Source organism: Carettochelys insculpta, chromosome 3 (assembly GCF_033958435.1).
Source record: "Carettochelys insculpta isolate YL-2023 chromosome 3, ASM3395843v1, whole genome shotgun sequence".
In the NCBI taxonomy this organism is placed as follows: Eukaryota; Metazoa; Chordata; order Testudines; family Carettochelyidae; genus Carettochelys; species Carettochelys insculpta.
In genome coordinates, this window is record NC_134139.1 from 106552190 (window position 1) to 106577548 (window position 25359).

General features: G+C 42.4%; 1 protein-coding gene across 14 annotated transcripts in view; it reads right to left on the reverse strand.

The window, feature by feature from the left end:
• The window catches only part of EYA4 (EYA transcriptional coactivator and phosphatase 4), a 236951-nt gene that overhangs the window by 202380 nt on the left and 9212 nt on the right, over positions 1–25359 (reverse strand). Inside the window, exon 2 of one of the 14 annotated variants that reach the window (XM_074990534.1) lies at positions 14770–14867. The exons of the other annotated variants lie outside the window; for them this stretch is intronic. Coding sequence (XP_074846635.1) covers positions 14770–14802 — 33 coding nt within the window. The 5' untranslated portion in view covers positions 14803–14867. The remainder of the gene's footprint in view (positions 1–14769; positions 14868–25359) is intronic. 14 annotated transcript variants of the gene reach the window in all.

Sequence of the window (25359 nt, forward strand, 5' to 3'; positions counted from 1 at the left end):
GGACTGTCAGCTGCGGGACAGTCCAGAGGCAGAAGGAAAGATGGGAGTCAGGGGAAAAAAAAATACTGTTTGGTCCAGAATCTCCACTGCTTTTGGAACTTCTGCTCTACTTGGGATTAGAGCAGAGGAGAAACCCTGGGGGAAAGGGAGTCAGTGAGATAGATGAAAGTGGATCCAGAGTAGGGGAGAAGCCCAGGGGACAGTAAGCCAGAGGAGAAGGAGGGGTAATTAAGACAGTCAAAGGAAATGGAGGACAGGTGAGGTCCCCTATCAGAAGGATGAGAAAGGTGTAAGTGGAGTCTCTCTCTGACTAGCCAAGGAGAATTTGTGTTTTGTGTATCTTAAAGGCTGACTTTTCGATCTGAAATTATTGCACATAGCCAGAAGAGTACAGATTGAACCTCCCTGGTCCACACACTTAGCATGTGACTAGCCCCAAACCAGGGAATTTTCCAGCCCACGGGAAGTCAATGCAAGCCTGGCGCTCCACTGTCCCCTATCCTCTAATCTGGCCATGCTCCTGGCCTGAGCCTGCCTATTTGTCTCCATGAGTGCTCCCATAAGGTTGCTGATAATGCTGGACCAGAAGTGATGCCAGACCAGGGAAGCCCAGGTTATGGAGGTTCAAACTGTACAGAGAGTTAAAAGTAAAACATACAAACAAAAAATCCTGGCTTTATGTTTTTTTTAAATCTCACGAATGGGGGAGGAAGAAGCATGCAATTTTGGCAAGGGATGCAAATCATGATTTTTACCTCTTGCTGTTGGCAATACTGTTATAGTTTTGATATTTTAAAATACCTATATCGTTTCATTTAATATTAATAATGCCATATTCAAAATTTGAAATGTGCTTGCGATAGGTTACATCTTTGACTCTGTAAATCCAACATGACACTCTCTATGTATATAGAAGTGGGGGCGGGGGAGTTAACAGGTACTCAATACAAGCCTTTTTTGAGTTAGATTGTTGCTAGTTGGGGAAACTTGCACTCACCTCTAAGGCCAGTCTTGTCCTTGTCCTGCCAATCATGGCAGTTTTTGGTCAACATTCCAAAGACCATATATGACAATGGAACAAGCTTAATATATTGGTTTCTATGGTTATTAAAAACAGCCTAAATGATGTATTTTCATTGAGAACTCTGATGTGGCTGACTTGATAATACCTTCCAGCTAATGGGTTTGGGGATGCAAAGAAAGTTCTAGTGATACCCATAACTTAAAGCTGTTTTCAAGATAGGGTTCTTGTTTAATGTCACCTATTGTGTTTTCTGTAAACAGTTAAGACTCGAGTATTTAAACCCAAAACATGAAAATCATTCTGTTTTTTTAGCTGTATTAGATGTACACTTCTACTAAATTTCAGTGAAAGTAGTTCTTTTGTATCTTTACTGAACTCCAATTTGCATTTCTGCAATATACATACATAAATTAAGAAGGAGTTCATGTTATAACAGATGTCAAAATACATCATGTGCTGCCATATAGCTAGGGTCAGAACCACTGAAAATTCCAGTAAAGGAGGATTATAAAATACACTCAACTTTAAAGTAGTTGAGGTGGGGGAGGAATCTACCACATCTTTCTATACTGAATTATGTTATGTAAATCAGAATGCTGACAAAGCAAAGGGCAAGGTAATCATAAAACAAATCTGTATGATTCATGTGCCCAGGTTATCACCATAACCACGTGAAAAGTTTGAGAACAAGGGAAGAGAAACAACAACTTTGGTTTCAGTCTTCGTGGAATGTGGAAGTTTTATTGATTAGGAAAAATCCATTCACGTTGCTCTCTGGAGGACAGTGTAGTCCAGTAAACCAAACACTGAACCAGGAGTCAGGAGACTTGGTTTCACTCCTTATTTCCGCTATTATCTCATTTTGTGACCATAGGCAGGCAATTTAACATTTCTTTGTACTTTGGTCTCTCCATCTATAAAGTAGAATAATAAAAATGTTCACCTGGCTTTGTAGAGTGTTTTGAGATCTTCCAATGACAAGCATCATCGAGTGGTAAGTATCATTTACATTTCTGCAGTTGCCTTTCAAACAAGTAATACTTTGCTGCTTTGGCACCTCTTTTTAAATTTTAAAAGCAAATGACTACCCATGGATTCACTATTTGTGTTGTTACGTTAAATCATTTCTTCAAAAATGTTCTTTCAAAGGCATTAATGATAATTAACTAATTAGATATTGTATAATTAATCAATACAGTAATCCCTCGCTTTACGAGCGCAATTGGTTCCCAACTTTCTGCTCGTAGGCAGAGACTCATAAAAGGGACACTAAATTCCTATTAAATTACACGTAAAAATCTCTGGTTAGTTCCTAGGGCTCCCAACTGGAGGAAGGAGTGGCAGCCGGTGGTGCTGTTTTTGAAAGGTGAGTGAACCTTGGGTTAAGGAGGGTTAAAGGCTGGGGATAGTTTAGAGCTGTGAGCGAAAGGGAGGGCTAAAATCTGGTGGCGGGGGTGGGGGGGGGAGTCTGGCTGTGGGCTGGTAAGGGGGTCTGGCTACTGTGGTTTGCAGCCGCAGGGCCAGCAGGGGTCAAGCCGCAGGGGGTTACAGGTGGAGGCGGGGGGGTGGCCGCGGGGGGTTACATGCAGTGGGTATAGTGGCCACCGAATGATACAGGTGGCCGCAGGGGGGCCTGGCCACAGGGGTTAAAGATGGCCACGGGGCAGGGTCTGGCCGTAGGGGGTACAGGCAGCACGGAGTGTTCTGGCTGCGCGGCTGCTGGAGAGGGGTTCTGGCCACAGAGGGTACAGGTGGCCGCGGGGGGTGTGTATGGCTGCGAAGCATACAAGCAGTGGAGGGGGTCTGGCTGAGGGGGGCGTGGGACATACAGGCAGCTGTGAGCTCAGGCTGTGGGGCCAGTAAGGGGGTCTGGCTGCTGCGGTTTAGGGCTGCGGGGGGGGGGGGGGGGGTGTCAGGCTGCTGTGGTTTGGGGCTGCAGGGCCACGGGGAGTGCAGGCAGCAGTGGGGTGTCAGACTGTGGGGCCAGAAGAGGGTAAGGCTGCAGCGGTTGGGGCTGCGGGGGTCAGACTAGGGGGTTGGAACTGGAGTGGAGGGGTGTTAGGCTCATATGAGCAGGGGGAAGTCCGCTCATAGAGTGAACTAGGATAGGTAAGTGTGTCCCTCGTTTTAGTGAGTATTCATAAATGAAGTACTCGTTTAACGAGGGATGAGTGTACTAACAGAAATGGTTTTGTATGGTAGAAGTTTGACTACATGACAAACACCACCACCGCCATGCTTTATATAAACTAAAAAGGGGAGCCTGAACAATGCCCCTATGTCAAAAAGTCCTTCTTCTTTGGGATTTCCCTATTGTCCACTCTATCCACATGGAGGCTTATCTTCCAGGCCAGCAGAAAGGTCTGGCAGACAGCCTCCACAGGACTTTCTTCAGTTGCAACTGGCCAGTCAGAGTGGGTGTATTTCATTCAATTTTCCTAAGGTGGGTGTTTTCCCAGATAGGCCTGTTTGCTATCAGGAGCAACAGGCAATGCCAGGCATTCTGCTCCTTCCAAAACCACAGCCCGAGTTCTATCGCAGGTGCATTAACTATTGCATGGAAAGGTTGCCTAATGTATGTGTTTCCTCCTATCCAACTTGTCCACACAGTCCTGCTCAAATTCTCCGGGACTGAGTGACTAATCTTCCTTGCCCTGGTGCGGCCATGCCAGCAGTTCAGTTCACCATGCTGCTGGAACAGTCAATGGATACCCCAGTAACTCTGCCACTACACAAGAGACTTGATCTCCCCAGATCACGGTTGTCTATTGCACCTAGTCCTCAGGTCTCTGCACCTCATGATCTGGGAGTTGCCTGGTTAAATGCTTCAGAGCTCCAGCGCTCTCAACCCACGAGGAACATGCTGCTTCTCAATAGCAGAAAACCTTTCACCAAGGCTACATGCCGTGCTAAGTGGAAGAAGCTCTCGTGCGGCAGTCAGTGCAGCAATGGTTATCTCCCCTCCAATTCCCTATGCTGCTCATTCTGGAACACCTACTTTACTTGAAAAGTAAAGGGTCTGGCACCAGCACCGAGTCCATCTCAGCATTCCATCCAGGAGAGCTGGGCTGCTCAGAATTCATCAACTCCATGATGGTTTGTTTCTTCAAGGGCTTAGATAGAATATACCCTATTCACACCCACCTGTATCCACCTGGGATTTCAAGCTAGTCCTACCTGAACTCATGGACACACTCAGTACACCCCGAGCCACATGCTCCCTCCTGTATCTCTTGTGGAAGATGGCACACTTAGTGGCCTTTACATCCATCAGAAGACCTTCAAAGTTGAAAGCTCTAACATCTGAGCCGCCCTAGCTACCTTTCATCAAGACAAAGTGGAGCTCAGACCACATCCGGCCTTCCAGCCTAAGGTAGTGTCAGTTTGACATGGAGCAGGACATTATTCTACCAGTATTCTAACAAAACTCCAGACTGGTGAGCACCAGCAGGCGCTATGCAAGCTAGATGTAGGGAGAGTGCTTGAGTTCGACACCCTGCACATGACACCAACCGCTCATGGTGGTAGAGAACTAGATAAAAGGTCTCCTGGCCTCACTGCAACACATCTCATCTTGGATCACCAACTGAATCAGCCTCCGCTCTGAGCCAGCTAAAAGCCCAGGTCCGGCAATCACTCCCATTCAAGAGCATAAGCCTCACTGACTGCACTTCTGTCTCAGGGCCCAGTCCAAGAGACATGCAAGACGGCAATGCGGTCTTTAGTGAGTTTTGAATGTGCGCACCAAGCCAGTCAGTCAACAGGCCAGAGGTAGCCCAGCAGTTAGCACAGCAATGCTCCAGTCACTACTGCCTTAACTCCAACCCCACCTACTAGATGGAGCAGCTTGGTAGCTACCCAATTGAAAATCGATGTGAATGAGCACTCAAAGGATAAAATGATGGTCCTCAACTTCTTGTAACTCTTGTTCTTTAAGATGTGTTGTTCACATCCATTCCAATATTCACCCTCTCTCCCTTCTGTTGGAGTAACTGGCATGAAGGAACCAAAGTGGTGGTTGGATCAGCAAAGTCATACATAAAGGCTACGTCTACACTAGCCAAAAACTTCGAAATGGCCATTTCAAAGTTTACTAATGAAGCGCTGAAATACATATTCAGCGCCTCATTAGCATGCGGGTGGCCGCAGCACTTCGAAATTGAGGCGGCTCGGAGCCACGCAGCTCGTCCAGACGGGGCTCCTTTTCGAAAGGACCCCGCCTACTTCGAAGTCCCCTTATTCCTAAGAACAGATAGGAATAAGAGGACTTCGAAGTAGCAGGGATCCTTTCGAAAAGGAGCCACGGGTGCGAGCTGCCTCAATTTCGAAGTGCCGCGGCCGCCCACATGCTAATGAGGCGCTGAATACGTATTTCAGCGCTTCATTGGTAAACTTCGAAATGGCCATTTCGAAGTTTTTGGCTAGTGTAGACATAGCCAGCGTGCCAGAAAGGTACCGCTGAATGAATCTCCACTGCCTACCTGATGCGAGCTGCCAAGGGAGAGGTTTCCAACACTTAAAAATTTCAAAAATCAAATAGAGAGAGAAATCTCTGAGCTACAATGTATTTGCACATTTGACTTCCTTAACCATGGATTAAGCAGAGCCTGGGAGTGGCTCGCAGCTTACAAAGGCAGTTTCTCTGCTCTGGGTGCTAATATCTCCCCCATCAGACGCTGACAAAGGCTCACATCCCCGTCTGATCTGACTTGTTTTCTCCTCTCTCGATAAGCACTACTGATACTGGGCCATTTCCACCTTGCTGAATAGACCTTGTCAGCTCTGGCCCTCCCTTTCACTGGGACCCTACTCTTTAAACACCCCTCTGAAACCACACCCCCCCATGCACCTGAAGAAGTGCGTCTTTGCCCACGAAAGCTTATGCTCCAAAATATCTGTTAGTCTATAAGGTGCCACAAGACTTCTTGTTGTTTCCAACACTTGTGTGTGAGATGCTCATGCACGCAACATGCGCACACTTTATTGAAATGGACATGAACACCACATCTTGAAACAGACCTAAGAAGGTGAGTAACTATCTTTTCTCTCCATATTACAATCCCGACAGTACAAACAGAGTCTTGACACTAGCTACCCTTGCCGTGGCACCAAATTAGGAGGAGCAGGCAACTTCTCAGAACAAAAGATATGAAATGAACCATGGTTAAAGAGTTTAAAGTATAAATAATAGGAAAATTAAATACACTAGTGACGACACAATAAAGGGTATACATTACATGCAATCGCACAGACATCTCAGCAAACAGCAGCTGTTCATCTCTGTCAAATTCTATTCCTTCTGAGACTGAATGAAATAGTGCATGAAGATTTCAGGAGCAGCATGGGACCATGTTATCATCCCATTGGTATGAGGAGTTTCCAAGGACCAGGATGTATCAACAAATCTGAGTCATTCACAACAATGTATCAAAAAAGTTGCAAACTGATTTCAAAACATCCCATTTCAAAACAGATTATAGTTTTACATTTATAAAGGTATTGTTAGTAAAACTAAGCACAAAGTTATTTTTACTTATTCTGTGTCCTTTTGAGCTATTCTGCCCACTGTTCTATAGCAACTGAGACCTTCTATACCCAGATGAATTTAGCAGCTTTTTCTAAAAGCTAGAAACTGATGGCTCAGTCATTTACAATGGGAGCGGAGGGCATTATAAAAAGACTACCAAACCACAATGGGACAACATTTTACAGTCACATTGGACTAGTGGAAACGAGCATGTAAGGCACAGAGCACCGATGAATTAGGCCCTCAGAATTTTTCGTACCCCTTTACTAGCCACCATAGTTTTGTCATAACTTCATGGATCTACATTTAGAACAGACATCTCAGTATTAAAGTCAATGGGTCTCTCTGCAGGAGTGGGTTATAGACAATAAACTTCAGGGGGAGACTGATCCTGGGCCAAATTCATTGCCACCAAGTTCCAATGGGTTACTGTATGACATATAAACCAACAAAAGTTTGGCCCATTGCCTTTTAATCCGCTTGCAAAACACCATGAACACATATGCTACTAGATCAGTAAATAAAAATAAGACTGGCTTTTTCTTGGACACGCTTCAGAACGTTTACATCAATAAAGCGATAAGCTGCACACAAACAGTCACAAGAAGCAAGACTGAGAGCCAGGGCAAGATGATGGCTCCATACTCTGAAATAGGCAGGATCGAAGGCATCCTGCCTTTAGCAACACTTCACCATCCCACTCCCTGCCCCTCCCCCCAAATACACACACTCCAGTGCTCAGAGCCACACAGAACAGCACTGTAGCAACAATTCAAAAGGATCTGGAGTCTGGCAGCAGTGGCACCCAGGAACGCCAACCCCCTTTGAGTCCTCTGGGCTTCAGTGCAACTGCCCCCTTCCTCTCCCTGTTGGTGGACTTGACAGTAAGTAATGAGCATTTTCCTTCTTCCCATATTTATCCCTTTTAAAGACTGAAATAACTTGAACTCCGATACCCACACTTGGTGACAGTGGAAATATACCATAATGGGTCTGTCAAATCCTCCTTTAGCTATCTGCAGGAAATGCATTTTTATTAAGATTTAAGGATTTTTCCAGAGTGCATAGTTCCAATGGCCATCTTCAGCACTCACCTTAACATTTAACAGAATTAGAAAAAACACTAAGTGTTTTTTTTTTTTATTTTAAGATTAGAAAGTACCTGACTTTTTGTATCATACAGGCCATAAAATTTCCCATACTACTTCTGTCTTGAGCTCAAAACTTGCATATGGCCAAAGCATATCTCTGGGAAAGGTACCATGTTTGGGGCTTAAAGAGATAGAGAATGGGCTATCCACCACTTCTCTTGAAAATTTCTTCCACAGGTTAATCATCCTCACTGTTATATATTTGCTCATTATTTTTAATTTAATTGATCTAGCTTTAAAACTTTCTAACCCCTAACATGAACACACTATTCTGCAAAACTCTTCCATTCTCATATCAAGATCTCTCCCCCCCACCACATATACACTTTTCAAATGGTTCTATGTTAATCTTTCTCCATTATTTTCTTCTAATAATGTAGCATAAGTAAGTTTTTTAATGTAGCAAGTTTTTCCATAGTCCCAGAAGGTTTGTTTACAGCACCCATTCTGGCTCTCAGTGTTCTGTGCTGTTATTTAGCTGTAAGTTACCCCTAAATGTCTTCTAAGAGCCCAGTAAGCAATGGAAGTGTTGACAATGTGCTAGAAAATATCCACCTCCCATCATCTGACAAATTCTCTTGCCTGGCACCAGTCAGGTCCCAAGGGTGCTGGACAAGACAGGTTCACCCTACACTAGCTTGACATGATCTGTAGCGAAATGTATCAGAGGGGTAGCTGAGTTAGGCTGTATCTTTAAAAACAACAAGTTGTCCTTTGGCACTTTATAGGCTAACAGACATTTTAGAGCAAAGACCTGCTTTGTCAGATGCACGAGTGCATCTGATGAAGCGGGTCTTTGCCCATGAAAGCCCATGCTCCAAAATATGTTAGTCTATAAGGTGTCAAAGGACCTGCTGTTGTTTTTATTGTGAAATGGCATTTCTTTGAAGCGGAATGGTAGCTGTAACAGAGGTTGCAGCATACCAAGAACAGCAGACTCTAGTAAGGGGACAAAAGGTGGGAGGATCTTTAAAGCTTTAAAATAGAACTAGAAATTTTGCAGGCTTGACCTATAAGTTATCTGGAATGACAGAATCAATCCTTCAACTACATGAGTTCCTCTGTACTTATGTCATGGTCAGTGTGATTCGGAAAGGGCTTTTTGAAGGATACCATTCACCAGGGCATTATTTGCTTAGTGGTGTGTTTTGAAAAAGAAAGTGAGCCACAAAAAATCCCAGTGTCAGTGGCCTTACAATCCTACAAAAGGCTACATTTGTAGCCTATCTACAGATTTTTTTTTTTTTTGGACACAAAGGAACCTGGAAATCACACTGATTCCTATAGTGTCTACTACTGCAACATTACATTAATGATAGCAAATTAATACACAAAAAGAGTTATGTAAGGGCTAAAGAAAATAAATGTGTCTTAAGTTGCTAGACATGGATCTAAGGGACTATTCAGCAGAGTGAATTCAAAGAGGCTCCTCAGTAAAGTTCCCTCTAATGTTTTTCCATCCATACGCAGAATAAATTTTGTTATATACACCAAGACATATGAGGATGTACACCACTAGTAGAAACTCTTGCTGCCAGCTGGAGCATTTTGCTAATCAGCTCCACAGCACCTGAATTTCTCTTGCGTTGCCACCCACATACACAGCTTACAGGGAACACTGATCTCCAGTGAGAAAGCCCAGCTCCGCTTCAACCATGTGATACGATTGTTTGTGTGGGGAGGGCAATGCACAGTGGTGCTCTCCACTCATAAAGTCCAAATATCTGGGTGGACTCTCACACCCCCTTTATCTTAGGTGGGCCTGTTTATTGGTCTCTCCTCGCCATCTTCAGTTACTTTGAGAGATTGGTGTGTCAACAGCTTAGATGAGATTTAATCCAAAATATCACAGACCTATTGCTCAGTTTCTCCTCCACCACCATCCCACCCTTGCCTTGTTCAGGCTGAATTAAGACCTTTCATTCAGACCCCCAGTCAGATATTACTGAGATTACATAATTTTGGGTTTGATGAAAAAGGTCAGAATAAATATAATCAGCCTACAGATGACCCGCCCCCACACACACACACTTCCCCCAACGAATCTGCAGAGCTTTGTGTAGATCAAAACACTTGCCTTCTTCTCCAACAGAGGTTGGTTCAATAACACTAATTCACCAACCTTGTCTCTGTATTCCCTAAAAAGTCAAGGATGCTCTTACTTATGATGGCCCTGGAAATCTTAGCATTGTCTGTTTTAGAATGATTCTTTCCTATTTTATGGCAGGTACTTTTGAAAACCTGGTAGATCTACCATTCTTTTCCATCCATAAATACGTAAGTGATTCATGGTTTGGTTTTGTTTTTAAGACCCACATAAGCGACGACTGACTGGGGGTCGGGGGAGGACCTCAACAGCAGGAACATATTTGCATAGACACAACTGCTATGCTTTAATGACCAGCAGGCAGATTTGCTTTTGAAAAGTGATTATTTTTGTCTGTTCTAGGTAATAATCCACTTCACTCCAGAGTACAGGAGTAATAAAATGTTACTGAACGAGTAAAGGACAGAGAAACTATACCTAACATGCCCTAACTGAGCTGTGATACTAAATCCAAACAGAAGTTAGAGGGTTAGGACAGAAGTGAGGACACAACTTTCTGTCAGCTTGTCTGTAATACTAAACTATGTCTGCACTGCAATTAAAAACCTACAGCTGGCCTGTGCCAACTGACTCAGGTTAAGGGCCTTTTGAACAGAGGTATAAGCCTTTGGCAACTCAGGCTCTAGACAATAGTTTCCCAAACTAGGGGAGTTTGAAGAAATTCCGGGGGGGGGGGGGGGGGGCACAAGGCAACCCAGCCCCAGCATTCCCTTCCCCCGAAGAAAGAGACAGCCTTTGCTTCTGGCTCTCAGCCCCTGCCATTTTATATAGATGACCCAGCACAGCCACTATAAAAAGCGCACAGACAGCAAAGACGCACGTGGTGCTAGCTGCCTCCTGCAACGATGAGTGAGTGTGGGTTGCGGGGGTGGAGGAAGAGGAGGATGGGATTAGATGGTGGCTGGAGGTGCCTCGCTTGGGTGAGGGGTATGGAATAAGAGCGGGGGGTCTGGTGCTGCCTGGCTTTGTGGGACTAAAGTGGCTCAGGCAGGTGGCTTGCAGGGCTAGGGCAGCTCAGGGAGCAGACGGCTGGTCCCAGAAGCACGGGGCTTGGGCAGCTGGCAGGCAGGTAGCTTGGGTCTCAGGCAGCTGGCCAGCTGGGGCTGCACCAGGCACCCACAAGGGGCCAAGAAAAACTATTTGTGCTTATTTTTCATTTTAAACAACATTCTTATTTCAAGTTTTTGTGTTTATTTTAAATTACCGATTGAATGTTTTGTTGAAAGAGTGGTTGGACGATGGTAAAGAAGAGGTGGGGGGAGATGGGGGTTTCTCAAAAATCAAAAGGGGGGCAAGATGCCAAAAAGTTTGGGAACCACTGCTCTAGACCTCATAAGGCCAGAGGTCCCAGAAAAGGGGATCCAGCCAGAAAGGAATTCTGCACAGCGATGAAACAGCCCCCACAGCCCTAGCCCTATAAGCATGAAGTCACTGCCATAGGCCAGCCGCAGGTTTTTCTTTGTTGTGTAGCTATGCCCTTCCAAGGTGCCTAAGGATGGTGTTCAGCTTTCCCAGATTACTATGCTGGGGCCTGAGCCAATTCTGTTTTGTAATGTTTAGACAAATCCCTAATTATTGAGCCTGGCCCTTGTTGAAATTGACATAACCTGGAAGAACTGTTTTGCAGGTGAATATATTTACACAGCTGGTTTTCCCCCTTTACCTTGTTTTGCTCTTTTTTGTCTCCAAAGGTTGGATCAGGGACAACCATTTCAGAAATATACTACTAAGCAATGCAGGACTAAAGCTGATCATTTTGAATTCCTGACGAGACTGTTGCATAAGGAAAACAGTGTTAATTCAGATGCAGTGGTTCACAGGTTTAAAATTGATTTGTTTACCCTCCTGTCACTCAGAACCAGCCACCTGTAAGTTTTGGAAGCTTCTACAAGTAAAACTACTGGCATCATCATCTGTCAGTAAAAGTTACAAATGACAAATTCCCACCCAAAACCAGTACAGCATTACCCTACACTAAAACGGACCACTGTCCTGCACATACCTTATTCCTGTGTTGTCAGTGGAATTGACAACACTTCTAGGCACATGAAGAAACAATATTTCCTATCTTGTCTACATAGTGGCTCTCAAACACTTATACTGTTGACTCTATAAATGCTGGCGGTACAGAAGAGTTTGCGGATGGAGGTGAACAGTTCACTTCCCCTCCACCCCTCACGCTGGAACCTTGCAATCCCTTGAGGAACGATGACCCACAGTTTGAGAGCCCCTGATTTAAACTGTAAGCTCTTCCTGGCAGAGGACTCTTACCACTGGCTAGTAATGGCTTAGCATGACAGCACTCAGAACTCTGAGGGGCCTATTAGCATGTGATAGCAACAAACACCACATATGATGTCAGCCAGGCTAAGAACACAGTAACTCCTTCCTTGAATTTATGATTCTCTGTGCCATTAAGCATTATACCACAGTGTAATGACAGTAAGTGCTGCCTAGATATACACACACCATAGATCACAGCTCATCTTTTGCCTCACCTTGTAATTTGTTAAATTATTTTTCCAACATTGAATGTCCGGTGGATGCATATTGAACAGCCTTTTTTGTATTATGCTTAGGGTAGGCTAACTTCTGTAGTATTACTCATAATTAAGACACAGCTTTCAACTATTATATGAAAAAAATCTAACCACCATGAATATTGGGATTCACTATATTATGGGATGATTTCTGCAGGATAAATGGAAGATGCTGCAGAACTTCCCCCTTTGACCTATCCTCGTCTCCCAAGTTATCAACAGCTCTATGCCCCACCCCCTGAAATAGATCTCCAGGTTACAGAACACCCTCTGAAGGAACAAGAAGTTTGCCCCCTCTATGGTTTTTGGGAAGTTATTTGTGACATGACAGAGCCACATGTTGCTTTGTTCAGAAGAGGTATTACAGTAAGGTCTCAGAGTACACGAACTCAGAGTATGCGACCCCGCTCTTACACAACTGACCCCGATTCCTAGTGTAAACCCTGCAGCGCGATTTCCAGTTGCACTTAACTTGCTCCACCGGCCCTGACTCAACCCCACTGGGTCTGCATGGCCTTGGCTCAGCACCCCCACCCCCAGCTCCGCTCACCACCTGCGCATAGCTCCTGCTCACCCCCCCACTCCTGCCGCTGGGTCTAGCTCACCACCCCTTAGGTGCGACTCCAACTCAACCTCCCTGGTCCCCATTGAACACCCCCTCCCAGCTCACCACCCACACATGGCTCTGGCTCACCTGCCACCCTCACCTCTGGCTCCGGTTCACCCCTCCCCCCACCCCATGCCCCAGTTTAACCCCCCCCCACGGCTCCGATTCAAACCCCTTGCATGCGGCCTTGTTCCCATACTCCTGCCCCAGTTTAAATCCCCCCACGCACAGCTCTGGTTCAACCCCTCCCAGCCCCCCAGGCACAGCTCCAGTTCAACACCCCACCCCCAATTCAACCCCCCTGCCGGCTCACCATTCACATGTGGCTCTAGCTCACCTGCCAACCCCACCCCCTCCAGCTCTGGCTCACCACCCCTCGTGCGTGGCTCCAGTTCACCCTGCAATCCCTGCCCCAGTTTAAACACCCCCCGCCCTTGTGTCTCCAATTCAAACCTCTCGCACATGGCCGCATTTCCATCCTTCCGTCCCGGTTTAAATTCCCACACATGGTTCCAATACAACCCCCCACCCCAGTTCACCCACCACCCGCGCCCAGCTCTGGCTCCGGTTCAATCTCCGGCTGCATCCTGGCTCACCGCCTGAGAAGGGCTCCGACATACCACCCCACACACAGCTCTAGCTTAACTCCATCCCTCTCCCCCCTGCAGCCCTAACCCACCCCAGCCTTATCCCCCTCACCCACCTCCCATGGCCCCAACCCACCAGCAGGCTTAACCCTCCCCAACCCCAGATCTTACCTTTCTGCAGTTTCCCCAGCTGCAGAACATGTGTTCTGCCGGGGAAAAAGCTAGACCCCAACTGGCGCGAAATCCAGGTTACGCGAGGGTGAGTGGAATGGAACCCTCATGTACTCTGAGACCTTACTGTACATATACCTGGCAATTATTTAGCAAAGTGAATGGTCTTTGGTAGGGATGGAGATTAATATGCAGCCTAAGGCATAAGCGTTCTTATCCTTATAGTGGGAAACCTTGTCCACACCGGTCCCATTGTTCCTTAAATGCAGTGTTTCATTTCAAATTCTTTCAGATTCTCACACTTTTGTTGTGCTTGTAATATGCTATGATTTTATTTTGCTAGATCTTTTGGAACAGTGAAATGCAGAGTTAGTGCTACTCCTTCCTTCATGAACCCAAGCTGGCAAACTATATACTTAGCATAAATTCTACTCTCATTTATACCAAAGGAATCACTGATTTCAGTAGGAATGTGCCAGTATAACTAAAAAATTTGACCCACTGTTTGCAAGATCTTCCTCCATCATAACTAGCAAGATGAGGAATATTAGCCGTAATTTTTCATTAACGTTAACATTTGTCAGACCTTCACCTAACTGAAACAGCTGTGTGTGTAAGAGAGCGTCAATTTACAGTACAGACAAAATGAAAGCATATTCTAACCAAATTATTAGAGCCAGACAGTGGCAAGCAGACACTATGCAAGGTCTCCACATACTACACTTACAATATACCTCAATTACATCCATCAACACTTACTGTTTCAGTTCTGCCAAACCTTACTGAACTGTGTGGTGATTTTGTGGTGCTCAAGGAAAGATAAAGGTGAAACTAGAAAACTTATTTCACCTCTGACCTAAAAAGTGATTTGAAACTATATTCACAGAAGCTCCCCACTCCCTCCCACCCTCCCCTCCCCCCATGTATTTTTTGTTCAAAGAAGCTAATATTGATACAATTCTTACATCATTCTTAAAGTGAAATTTCTGACAGCATCCTTTTGAAGGCAGCATATGGCAATTTCTTTGATAAAGCATCACTGAATTTGTACTTACTGATTGTTCATTTAAATCCTGAGAGTCTTCCATGGAGGTAACTTTTTTCTTTTCCCCCACAACACAAGTTTCTTCCCTTTAAATTACAATAGGGATTTCTAAATTAAAAAACAAACAAAAAAAAGAGTATTATGATCTAAGTCTTACTTCTAAAGCATGTCTAATATTAACCAACATTATGGGTGAAATCCTGGCCCAACTGAAAATCAAGGGAAAAACATTCCACTGACTCCAGTTTTTCCTCCAACCCAGTTTTTCCAACATGTTCACTGTCATTTTGGAAAGAGGAAACTATCTGAAAATACACAAACAAACACACACTTCAGTAACAATTCTTCAGCTCCTGTCAGGAAAAAAAAAAAAAAAAGTTCTTATAATAAAGCAGTAGAAAAGTGGATAACGTTTATTGCAAGCAGCTGTTTAAATCTCATCTTTGAGCAAAAATATTAGAATGGTATGTACAGAACAAAAAAAAAAAAAAAATCACACAATACTCTTTTAAAGATAACCATTAATGATAGGCATTAAGCATCTAGCAGAGACCGATTATTATATAAATTATCAGAATGATATCCTCTTTTTGAGGTCCATTACATTCCTTTATGATTATATAAAATAAAGTGATTTAAAACAGGAAACCTCCATTACATGTTAAATGATGTGCATTGCACTAATTATCTGTTGTCTCTATATCCACATCCTTGTATCAAATGATGTAATTCGAAATACGCACATTTCATGAGTTCAGACATCAGAGTTGTAATCACTACTACAATCCAAAGTGCAGAATGGCCATTTTACCAGACAAAAAATGTCAACAGGGAGTTAAGATTGAAAAAACACACAGCAGAAGTTTTGGGCAAAATACATTACAGGGATGTTGAATTAACCCCAAATAAACCATAGGAAACAGGAAACTCAAACACGTTAAAAACAGGGAAATCCATTCTTAATGAATTTAAACAAACCTAACATTTTTGCCTTTTGTTTATTTGGGTTTGTTTAATCAAAATTTTCATATAGAACAATAAACCAGAAATCTAAAAGACAAAGTTATCAAATAATATTTCTAATGATTTGAAGACACATATGATTGATTTTAAAATTTTAATATCCATGGCAATATTTACAGTTATGCTCCAGTTACTTTAGATTTCCAGAAAGCCTTTGACACAGTCCCTCACCAAAGGCTCTTATGTAAATTAGGTGGTCATGGGATAGGAGGAAAGATCTTTTCATGGATTGGGAACTGGTTAAAAGATAGGAAACAAAGGGTAGGAATAAATGGTAAATTCTCACAATGGAAGGGGGTAACTAGTGGCATTCCCCAAGGGTCAGTCCTGGGACCAATCTTGTTCAGCTTATTCGTCAATGATCTAGAGAAGGGGTAAGCAGTAAGGTGGCAAAGTTTGCAGATGACACTAAACTGTTCAGGATAGTCAAAACCAAAGCAGACTGTGAAGAACTTCAAAAAGATCTCAGCAAACTGAGTGATTGGGCAGCAAAATGGCAAATCAAATTTAATGTGGGTAAGTGTAAGGTAATGCACACTGGGAAAAATAACCCCAATTATACATACAATATGATGGGGGCTAATTTAGCTACAACAGATCAGGAAAGGGATCTTGGAATTATAGTGGATAGTTCCCTGAAAACATCCACGCAGTGTGCAGCGGCAGTCAGTAAAGCAAATAGGATGTTAGGAATAATTACAAAAGGGATAGGAAATAAGACGAAGAATATCTTACTTCACCTATATAAAAATATGGTACGCCCACATCTTGAGTACTGCGTGCAGATGTGGTCTCCTCACCTCAAAAAAGATATATTGGTGTCAGAAAATGTTCAGAAAAGGGCAACTAAAATGATTATGGGTTTGGAACGGGTCCCATATGAGGAGAGGCTAGAGAGACTGGAACTTTTCAGTCTAGAAAAGAAGAGACTGAGGGGCGATATGATAGAGGTATATAAAATCATGAATGGTGTGGAGAAAGTGAATACAGAAAAATTATTTACTTGTTCCCATAATGTAAGAACTAGAGGACACCAAATGAAATTAATGGGTAGCAGGTTCAAAACTAATAAAAGAAAGTTTTTCTTCACACAGCGCACAGTCAACCTGTGGAACTCCTTACCAGAGGATGCTGCGAAGGCCAGGACTCTAACAGATTTTAAAAAAGAGCTTGATAAATATTTGGAGGTTAGGTCCATAGATGGCTATTAGCAAGGGGTAAGGGTATGGTGCCTAGCCTTTTGTCAAAGGCGGGAGATGGATGGCAGGAGACAAATCGCTTGATCATTGTCTTCAGTTCACCTCCTCTGGGGCACCTGGCATTGGCTACTGTCGGCAGACAGGATACTGGGCTAGATGGACCTTTGGTCTGACCAAGTATGGCCATTCTTATGGACCAGCACAAAGCAGCTCGAACACACTTGCCAGCTGAGCTGCATTTACATCAACAGGGAACCAAAAGCAGCTGGAGTTCTATCTGACTACCTCCTGCCCTCCACAGTCTCCTATGCATGCAGGCTTCAAAGGCCACTAGCCTCTTGCATCTCTCTCAATTTCCCTCCCTTCTTACCTTCTAGATCAGCCCCCTGTACTGCACCACACACAGAATCAATTACTTGAAGACTTCAAAAGTTAATTCTGCACTCAAAAAAAAAAACACTTCATGTTAACAAAGTAATTGAATCTCTGCTTGAAGTGGAAAACTCAGCTCACTCTTAAATATGGAACCATGATTGGCATTTCCACAATACCTAAAACTAGCAGTCTCCCCTTTGCACATCTTCAAGTGCTGATCCAAACCCTGTTGAAGTCACTGCAAAAGCTAGCACACCTTTTATTGAAAGAAAACAGAAAAGTTTATTGATATTTTAAATAAATAAAATATACACATCCTGCTCCTCAGTGCCATTAGCTTAAGTGCAGTTAGAATTTCACCCAAAAAATCTGCATACCTGCTTCCAAAAAATACATTAATTATGTCCACGTTGACACCACCAGTAAATAAATATTGCCAACTCACAGAACTTAACTAATTAACAGGTCTCTACCAAATGATATATAAGTGAAATAATAGCACAGGATTGTATAATTAGAGGTCACTTGTGTAAAATGTGTTATACTGCATATACATGATATTAATAAAAAAACCTCAGACCTGTTCTAATTTTGCACAAATGTACAATGGTACTGTAAGCACTGTATGGCTTATCTTTATGGTATCTCCAAATTCAACTGAACTGTTATGATTAAGTAATTTCTGACTTAATACTTAAATATCCTAATACTGTACTCAATCTTTTAAAAGCTCAAATGTCGTCACATTTCATACCAAGTTAAAGCAATCATTGTAACCAAAAACACATTTTCTTTATACGATTTTATCATCGTCATCATCAACAACCATGGGCTCAGCACCAATCAGATGTCTGATGCCTCCCTCACTATTTCCTTCCATCCTTCCCTGTCCAGGGCAGAGTGGCTTAGTTTCTGTAGACTAGCTCCACACAAATCTACTGTATCATCTACCCATTCTCTGTGGGGTCTGCCTCTCCTATTCCAACTGTCCATTATGCCAAATACCAGGGTCTTGAGTTTTCGTTTGTCATTCATTCTGCAAATATGCCCAAATAGCTGTAACTTGCAATGTACAACCTTATGCAGTAGGCTCTCTTTCGGCTCTATCTTCCTATATAATTCCTTGCTGGTGACCTTCTGCATTCATCATATTCTCAGGATCTTTCTATAACAGCTCCTCTCGAATGCCAATACTCTCCTCTTCAGATCTTCCGTTATCACTCATGTCTCACATCTGTACAACATGCTGCTGAATACACGTTTTCATGATGCTCAGCTTTGTTCCTAAGCTAATCACTTTGCTTTTCCAGATCTTGTCCATCACCTTCAAACTCACGCTTGCTTTCGCTATTCTACTTGCAATTTCCTTCTTACAGTCTAGATCATATGTTAGGTTGCTCCCCAGATATGTGAACTTCTGTACAGTCTCTAGTTCAATCTCATCTACACTGATTTTCCTTCCTTCCTATTTCCCTATCTCCGAATACCATTGTTTTTGTTTTATTAATGTTCATAAATCAGTCCATACCACTTCCCCTCCTCATTCAGAATGGTGGCTATACCGACTACATTGTAGAATTAACTTTTAAGGAGGAGAAAAAAAAACCTGTTAGATTCAGAAAGAGGTAGAAAAAACTGATTCAAATAAGACTTGCATTAGTCCCCTACAAAGGTATAAAATTAAGGGATAATAGCAACCTTGTGCTGTTTTATGAGCCAATAATCTACAGTACCAATTCAATCATGTAGTTTATCCTAAGAAGAGAACCGTATTTAAAAACAGAAAGATAGTACTGCGATCCTCTTACACTGCAAGTGTTTTAATGGTTTTCACCTATTTTTTTGCAACTGTTACTAGTCAAACTCACAGACAAGCCCCTAAAAAGAAAAAAAAAAAAAAATCTGTTTCTGTTCTTGATCTAGTCCTCGCAGATGTGCCTTTAAAGCTGATGAAGTGTTTTATGCTTCCAGATAAAAATTTTTCTCTTTTCAAGGCGTGTCTTAATTAGGAGGGTTCTTGCTTTCCTGATCAACAAATGCATTTATCATCTTGATGCGTAAAACACTTCATCAGGTTTAAAGCTGTAACTTCCAGAACTGGATCTAGAGCAGAAACACGTGTTTCTTCCTAGTTATGCACATAAGTTAAGAACAATAAAAAAGAAAAACTCGCTTGAATTGCTTGTGAGTAATACAGCTGATTTTTAAAAAAAAAAAAAAAAAAAAGGCTTAGAAGACAGCAAGACTGTGATCTCTCCAGTAACAGTGACTGCACTCTTCTATTCAGCATAAAGGTAAGAGTTAGAAGGAAATAACTAGATCGATGGGAAATGATTCAATTGATGATAAACCTTGGGGGCTGCACTTCTTGTAAGCCACTTGGGGGTATCAGCCATTTCATTTCCAGCCTGCTCCAGACTCAAACTGCTTCCAGAATAACTTAGGTAAATAAAGTGCTAAAACACAAGACCTGTTGTCTTTTCTTCTTTTCACTCTAATACAGCTAACTTATACCCTGGTGTTAAGAAAATATCTATGAGAAGTACATGAATCAGACTAAAACTTTTGATTCCATTAGCCACTGATCCTGTACTCGAGTGCAATGAACAGTATTTGATTAAATTAAAAAATGCTGTTCCATCATAATAATTTCTTAGTAAAAGAATATTTGAAGGGGCTGGAAAGCCCTGCTTTGCTTTCTCAGAGTTCCCAATGATTTCATGTTCAGAGCAGGGATAGGAGGAGTAATTCTGAGCAATGTAACAGCATCCTCAGATTAGGCATAAGAATTCCCAAGATCAGACCTAGTATTAGCTAGGAATCTCGATGTGCACAAGTGTAACACTCACACTACAGTAAACCCTCGAGTCATGCAGGGGTTGTGTTCCTGTAACCCCCCGCAGAACCCGAATTTTTGCACAGATCAGAGATAGGGAGAGATGGGAACCAGGCTGCCACTGGGTTCCCCTCCACTTGCAGACCCAGGGAACTGACCGGCCTGCCACGGCTGGTCAGTTTCCTGGCTGCTTCACCCTGTCTTCCATCAGTGAGGCAGCTGTCAGGTTGACAGCTGTGCAGGTGAGAGAAGGCAGGGAGACAGGGCTGCAGAGGAGCGTCAAGCTGTGCTTAACTCACGTTAAAGCGAGTTACATGCAACTTGAAGTCGTGTATGTTGAGGGTTTACTGTATATGAACTCTTCAACATAAACATAAATACTTTAGTAAGTCATAGACACTAACTCTAGATGGGTCTATGCAAAGTTATTTCAAAAGAACTATCCTAGCGTTTACACAACACAACCCCTATTTCAAAATAGGTAAACCTCAGTCTATGGCTATGTCTACACTAGCCCAAAACTCCAAACTGGCCATTTCAAAGATTACTAATGAAGCACTGAAATACATATTCAGCATCTCATTAGCATGTGAGCGGCCATGGCAATTCGAAATTGCCACGGCTTGCAGCGAGCCATGGCAATTTCGAAGTGCCGTGGCCGCTCACATGCTAATGAGGCACTGAATATGTATTTCAGCGCTTCATTAGTAATCTCCGAAATGGCCACTTGCGTGGCCAGTTCGAAGTTTTGGGCTAGTGTAGACACAGCCTATGTGGAATAGTGCCTATTTCAAAAAAGGTGCTAATAAGACAGGGAATAAAGCCTATTTTGAAATAACCCATAGCATGACCAATGACTATTTCAAAATAGGCTGTGTGTGTGTAGAAACTAATTCAAATAGCTAAGTTCTATTTTAAAATGCATTTTTGCGTGTCGCAGCATTATTTTGCCATAAGCTCTTCTGGAATAGCTTATTTTGAAATAAGGCTGCCGTGCAGACATATCCTCAGGCTGTGACTACACCACATTCCCCTTTGCATAATGGCAGCCACTTGCTGTTCTAGGAGTGTTGTTTTAGGGGAACAAAAACAAGCAGTGTAGATGGGGTTCATTCAAAACAAACCCCGTTTTTGAAAGAACCCTTCTTCCTAAAAAAAATACGAGGATGAAGGGTGCTTTCAAAAGCAGGGTTTCCTTTTGAATGAACCCCATCTACCCTGCTTGGTTTTTCCTCCCCCGAAAACAGCACTTTTGGAACAGTGAGTGGCCGTCATTATGCAAATGAGGCATGTGATATGTAAATCAGTGTCATCTGCATTTCTGACAAACCACATTTGCTTTCCCCTTCCAAAAGCGGAACATAGTGTAGCCTCAGGCTCAGATGCGAGATACACTACCAAAAAAACACCACACCTGAAATCACATCATCCCTTGCAGAACAACCTGAAATGTTAGCCATTGTATTACTCATCACCTTCTCATCTTCACCAGTGGCCATTATTCTGGCCCTCTCCCATGGACCTCTCCACTTCTACAGCTGTGGGGTGCCAATTTTATATGTTACCCTTACATTGACATGTCCAACGTACACTCAATAGGGGACTTCTCTTAGGGGTGTGAACTCATGTTTAATTAGTTAACTGGTTAAACCTTAAGTGTAATGAGATAACTGATCAAAGAGGGTAACAGCTGGGCTGTCACCAGACAGGATGGAACACCCCCACCCACGGTGCTCCTGGGATGGGCCCACTGCAGATCAGGGCCCACTCAGGCCCAGCAGGGCTGAAGCAGTCTCCTGCCCATGGAAGGTGAGGCCTGTTCCAGCCCCCACTTGTTAACCACAAATCAGTAAGCCTCATCCATCTAAGGGTGAGACTTACCGGTTAACCACTAACATTCCCAGCTTCTCTCTTCTTTTTTAAAATTTCCTCCCTTACCAAGGTTATGATGCCTTTTTCTACAGATCGTTATATTTATGATTATGATTTCACTCCATCATCATAAACCTCAATTCATTGATACTGCACTCTTGTGATCAGATGTTCTTTCCAAAACCTTCCAGAAGGTGGGGTTACTTCACATTTTTCTATGGTTGGCTAACGTCATTATGGACAAAATTCCCCCATACATTCTACTTCCGGATCCCCAAAAAACTTATGAGTTAAATAAGTTTATCTATGCCAAAATTCAAAGACTTCAAGGCCCATGCTAACGGCTGAAGCCAACGTCTTACAGGATACAGACTTGTAGGGTCCTGGCACTACTGCTGAATATGATAAAGCAGAACATAATGCAAAGCAGAGAATATAATAGAGATAAGCTAGTCCACTGGAGCTACAGGTTTTGGGTTGTAAGTACATAAAAAAGAAACAACACAATCTCTTTCTATTTACAATCATTCCCTCTTCCTCCCCCTCCCACTGTATGTATTTATTTTAAATTCTGCTCAGCAATATTTTTTTCTTTATTTTTATTCCTTTTTCTAAACTTGACTAGAAGGAGAGGAATTGCTTAAATATAACAGGTTGTATTTATTCCATACAATTGTAAAGTATATTTCATGACTGAAAAGGATTTTGTGGAAACAAAAACATAATAGTTAATTATCATGTCTAAATTCTAGAAGTAGAAACTGGACAGTTGGATAACATAATGCTACTTTACGCTATAACCAGAAGTACCAATGACATAGGTACATACTGCTCTCTTGAGGAAAACCAGTACATGGAGAGACAGTACATATAGGTCAGTAAAAAAAGTGATTTTACCTTTCCAGCTTTAGCAAACAACATGAAGTAGTTTTAAGAAGGAGAGCACTGAATTGTCAACCATAAAATTACTCTTCAATGGCTAAGAATGTCAACAGAAATTAGCATAGTTCTAGGAACACCTCAAGCACTGATGAGAGGAGGCCCCTCTTGGTTTCTATTTAGGTAAACAGAATATAGAAGCTACACTTATTTCCTCCTGACTCACTGCAGACCAAACTATCCACAAGACGATCTGGCCATTTTATTTAAAAACAAGAAAAAAAAAAAAAGGCAGCGCACAGCTCACAAATAGTTCTTCCAGACTTCTTGCAACCAAATCTCTCCTATAATCTCATTGTCCCCCATAAAAAGAAAGAAAAGTTAATTTACAAGTATATAGATGTGGTAGAGCATATTATTCTATATCGACGCACAACACATGTACTCCATTTCAGGATAAACAATGCAGAGAAGCAAAAAGGCACACAGACTTTAAGAACTCTATTAGAAACATTAATTGCATGTTATTTTTGGACTTATGGGTCAGTGGTTTGGTTTTGCTTTTCCAAACTATTTTAAAGAGACTTTCTGAAGCATTTTCTGAATTTTTTTTTTCAGCGAACACCAAACAAATGACTACGGGAAATATTTTTCTTCTTCTTAAAAAGGCCCCTTAGAGAAGAACCACTTTAGCCACTGGATGCCCCGGATACTTAAAGAATCACCCATTTCTATGGTTCCCCCCCCTCAAAAGGTTTTAAATTAAAAACAAAACAAAAAAATAGTACTTTAGATGTGTAACAGATTGCATAATGGTCAGTTATGATTAGTTATTTCTAGGACAAGAACTCTTAGGCTGTGTCTACAGTACCTCCCTACTTCGAAGGGAGGAAGGTAAGTAGGGCGTCAGGAGATTAATGAAGTGCTGAATATGCAGCGCAGCAAATTCTCCCCCACAGCAACTTCCAAGTGTTAATCTTCGAAGTGCCAGCTTGCATGTAGCCACTGCTAATCTGCTCGTACTTCAAAGTGCCTGGACAACTTTGAAGTCCCTTTACTCCTCAAAATTTTAAGGAGTAAAGGGACTTCAAAGTCACGCAGACACTTCATGTGTAGCCTCAGCTTACCCCTTACCCGCCGGTACTCCAAAGTGCCTGGGCAACTTTTAAGTCCCTTTACTCCTGAAGTAAAGGGACTTCAAAGCTGCTCAGGCATTTTGAAGTGTTAAATTTCGAAGTGCAGGCTCTTGTGTAGCTGCGGCTAACCCACCGGTACTTCGAAGTTGCCGTGGGGAAGAATTAGCTTATAAATGAAGTGCTGCATATGCAGTGCAGCACTTCGTTGTTAATCTCCCAACACCCTACTTACCATTCTCCCTTTGAAGTAGGGAGGTAGTGTAGAACAGCCTTAATATATCATATTGGAACTCTTGTGGAACTAAAATATAGATATGAACACTAAACAAAAGCAAACCTGTATAGGCTAACCTGAAGTCACCATTTACATTCAAGTCTATCAGTATGCCATGTATACGTTCCATTTGTTCCAAGAGGTACACTACAATTTTAATATGGTATTCAAAAAATAATATCCTGATTTGGATGAACATTTTTAACTATTGTTAAAAGTAACACCCAAGATTATTAGAAATGAAAGTGTTTCAAGAAAAATCTCTGCTTTTCTTAACGTGTTTACACTGATCATTTGACAGCATTTTGTTTGCAGTCAGTCAGTTTCACTCTTTTCCCTGTATAGTCAGTTTCCATTGTTGCTTGTGCAGGTCTTTAAGCAGATCAGGAGAGAAGAAAACATTCTGAAATATGAAAATGTAACTCTAATGCCACAGCAACCAGCAGTACTCAGGTTTACACGTACTAAACTTTAAAGAAAATAAATAAGAGTACAAGCTGCCAGCATCCCTGAAATTGAGGATCAAAGAATGGAGAACCTTTATTTCCAATGAAGTACTGAAAAATAAATCATGGAAAAAGCTGTGTACAAAACCAGTTTTAGAACTAGAAATTTGCGTATAGAGGCAGTTTCTTAGTGAAACTGAGGAAAAATGGAAAAGTATTTGTCATTTATATTGCAGTAGCCTCAAGATTGGAATTGAATTAATCTGGAAGCATCAGAGATAACAAATAAAACCAACCATGGTTTGAGTGCCAACTAATGGAAATTCGTAAGTTTTTTATAGAAATATTAATAAATAATTAGAATGTTAGACATTGAACATTGTCTTCATCATGGATCTTTGACACAGAAAGCATACAGTAGCCTTCACTTAGCTTTATATTGAGTTTTTCAAAAGGTTTCTCCTCTTCTCCCCAATGCACAAAAACACACTCATTCTGAAACTGGTACATTTGAGGCCTGGTTCTCAGTTGTGTAACGTGGCCTTTGCATAAATCTGTAG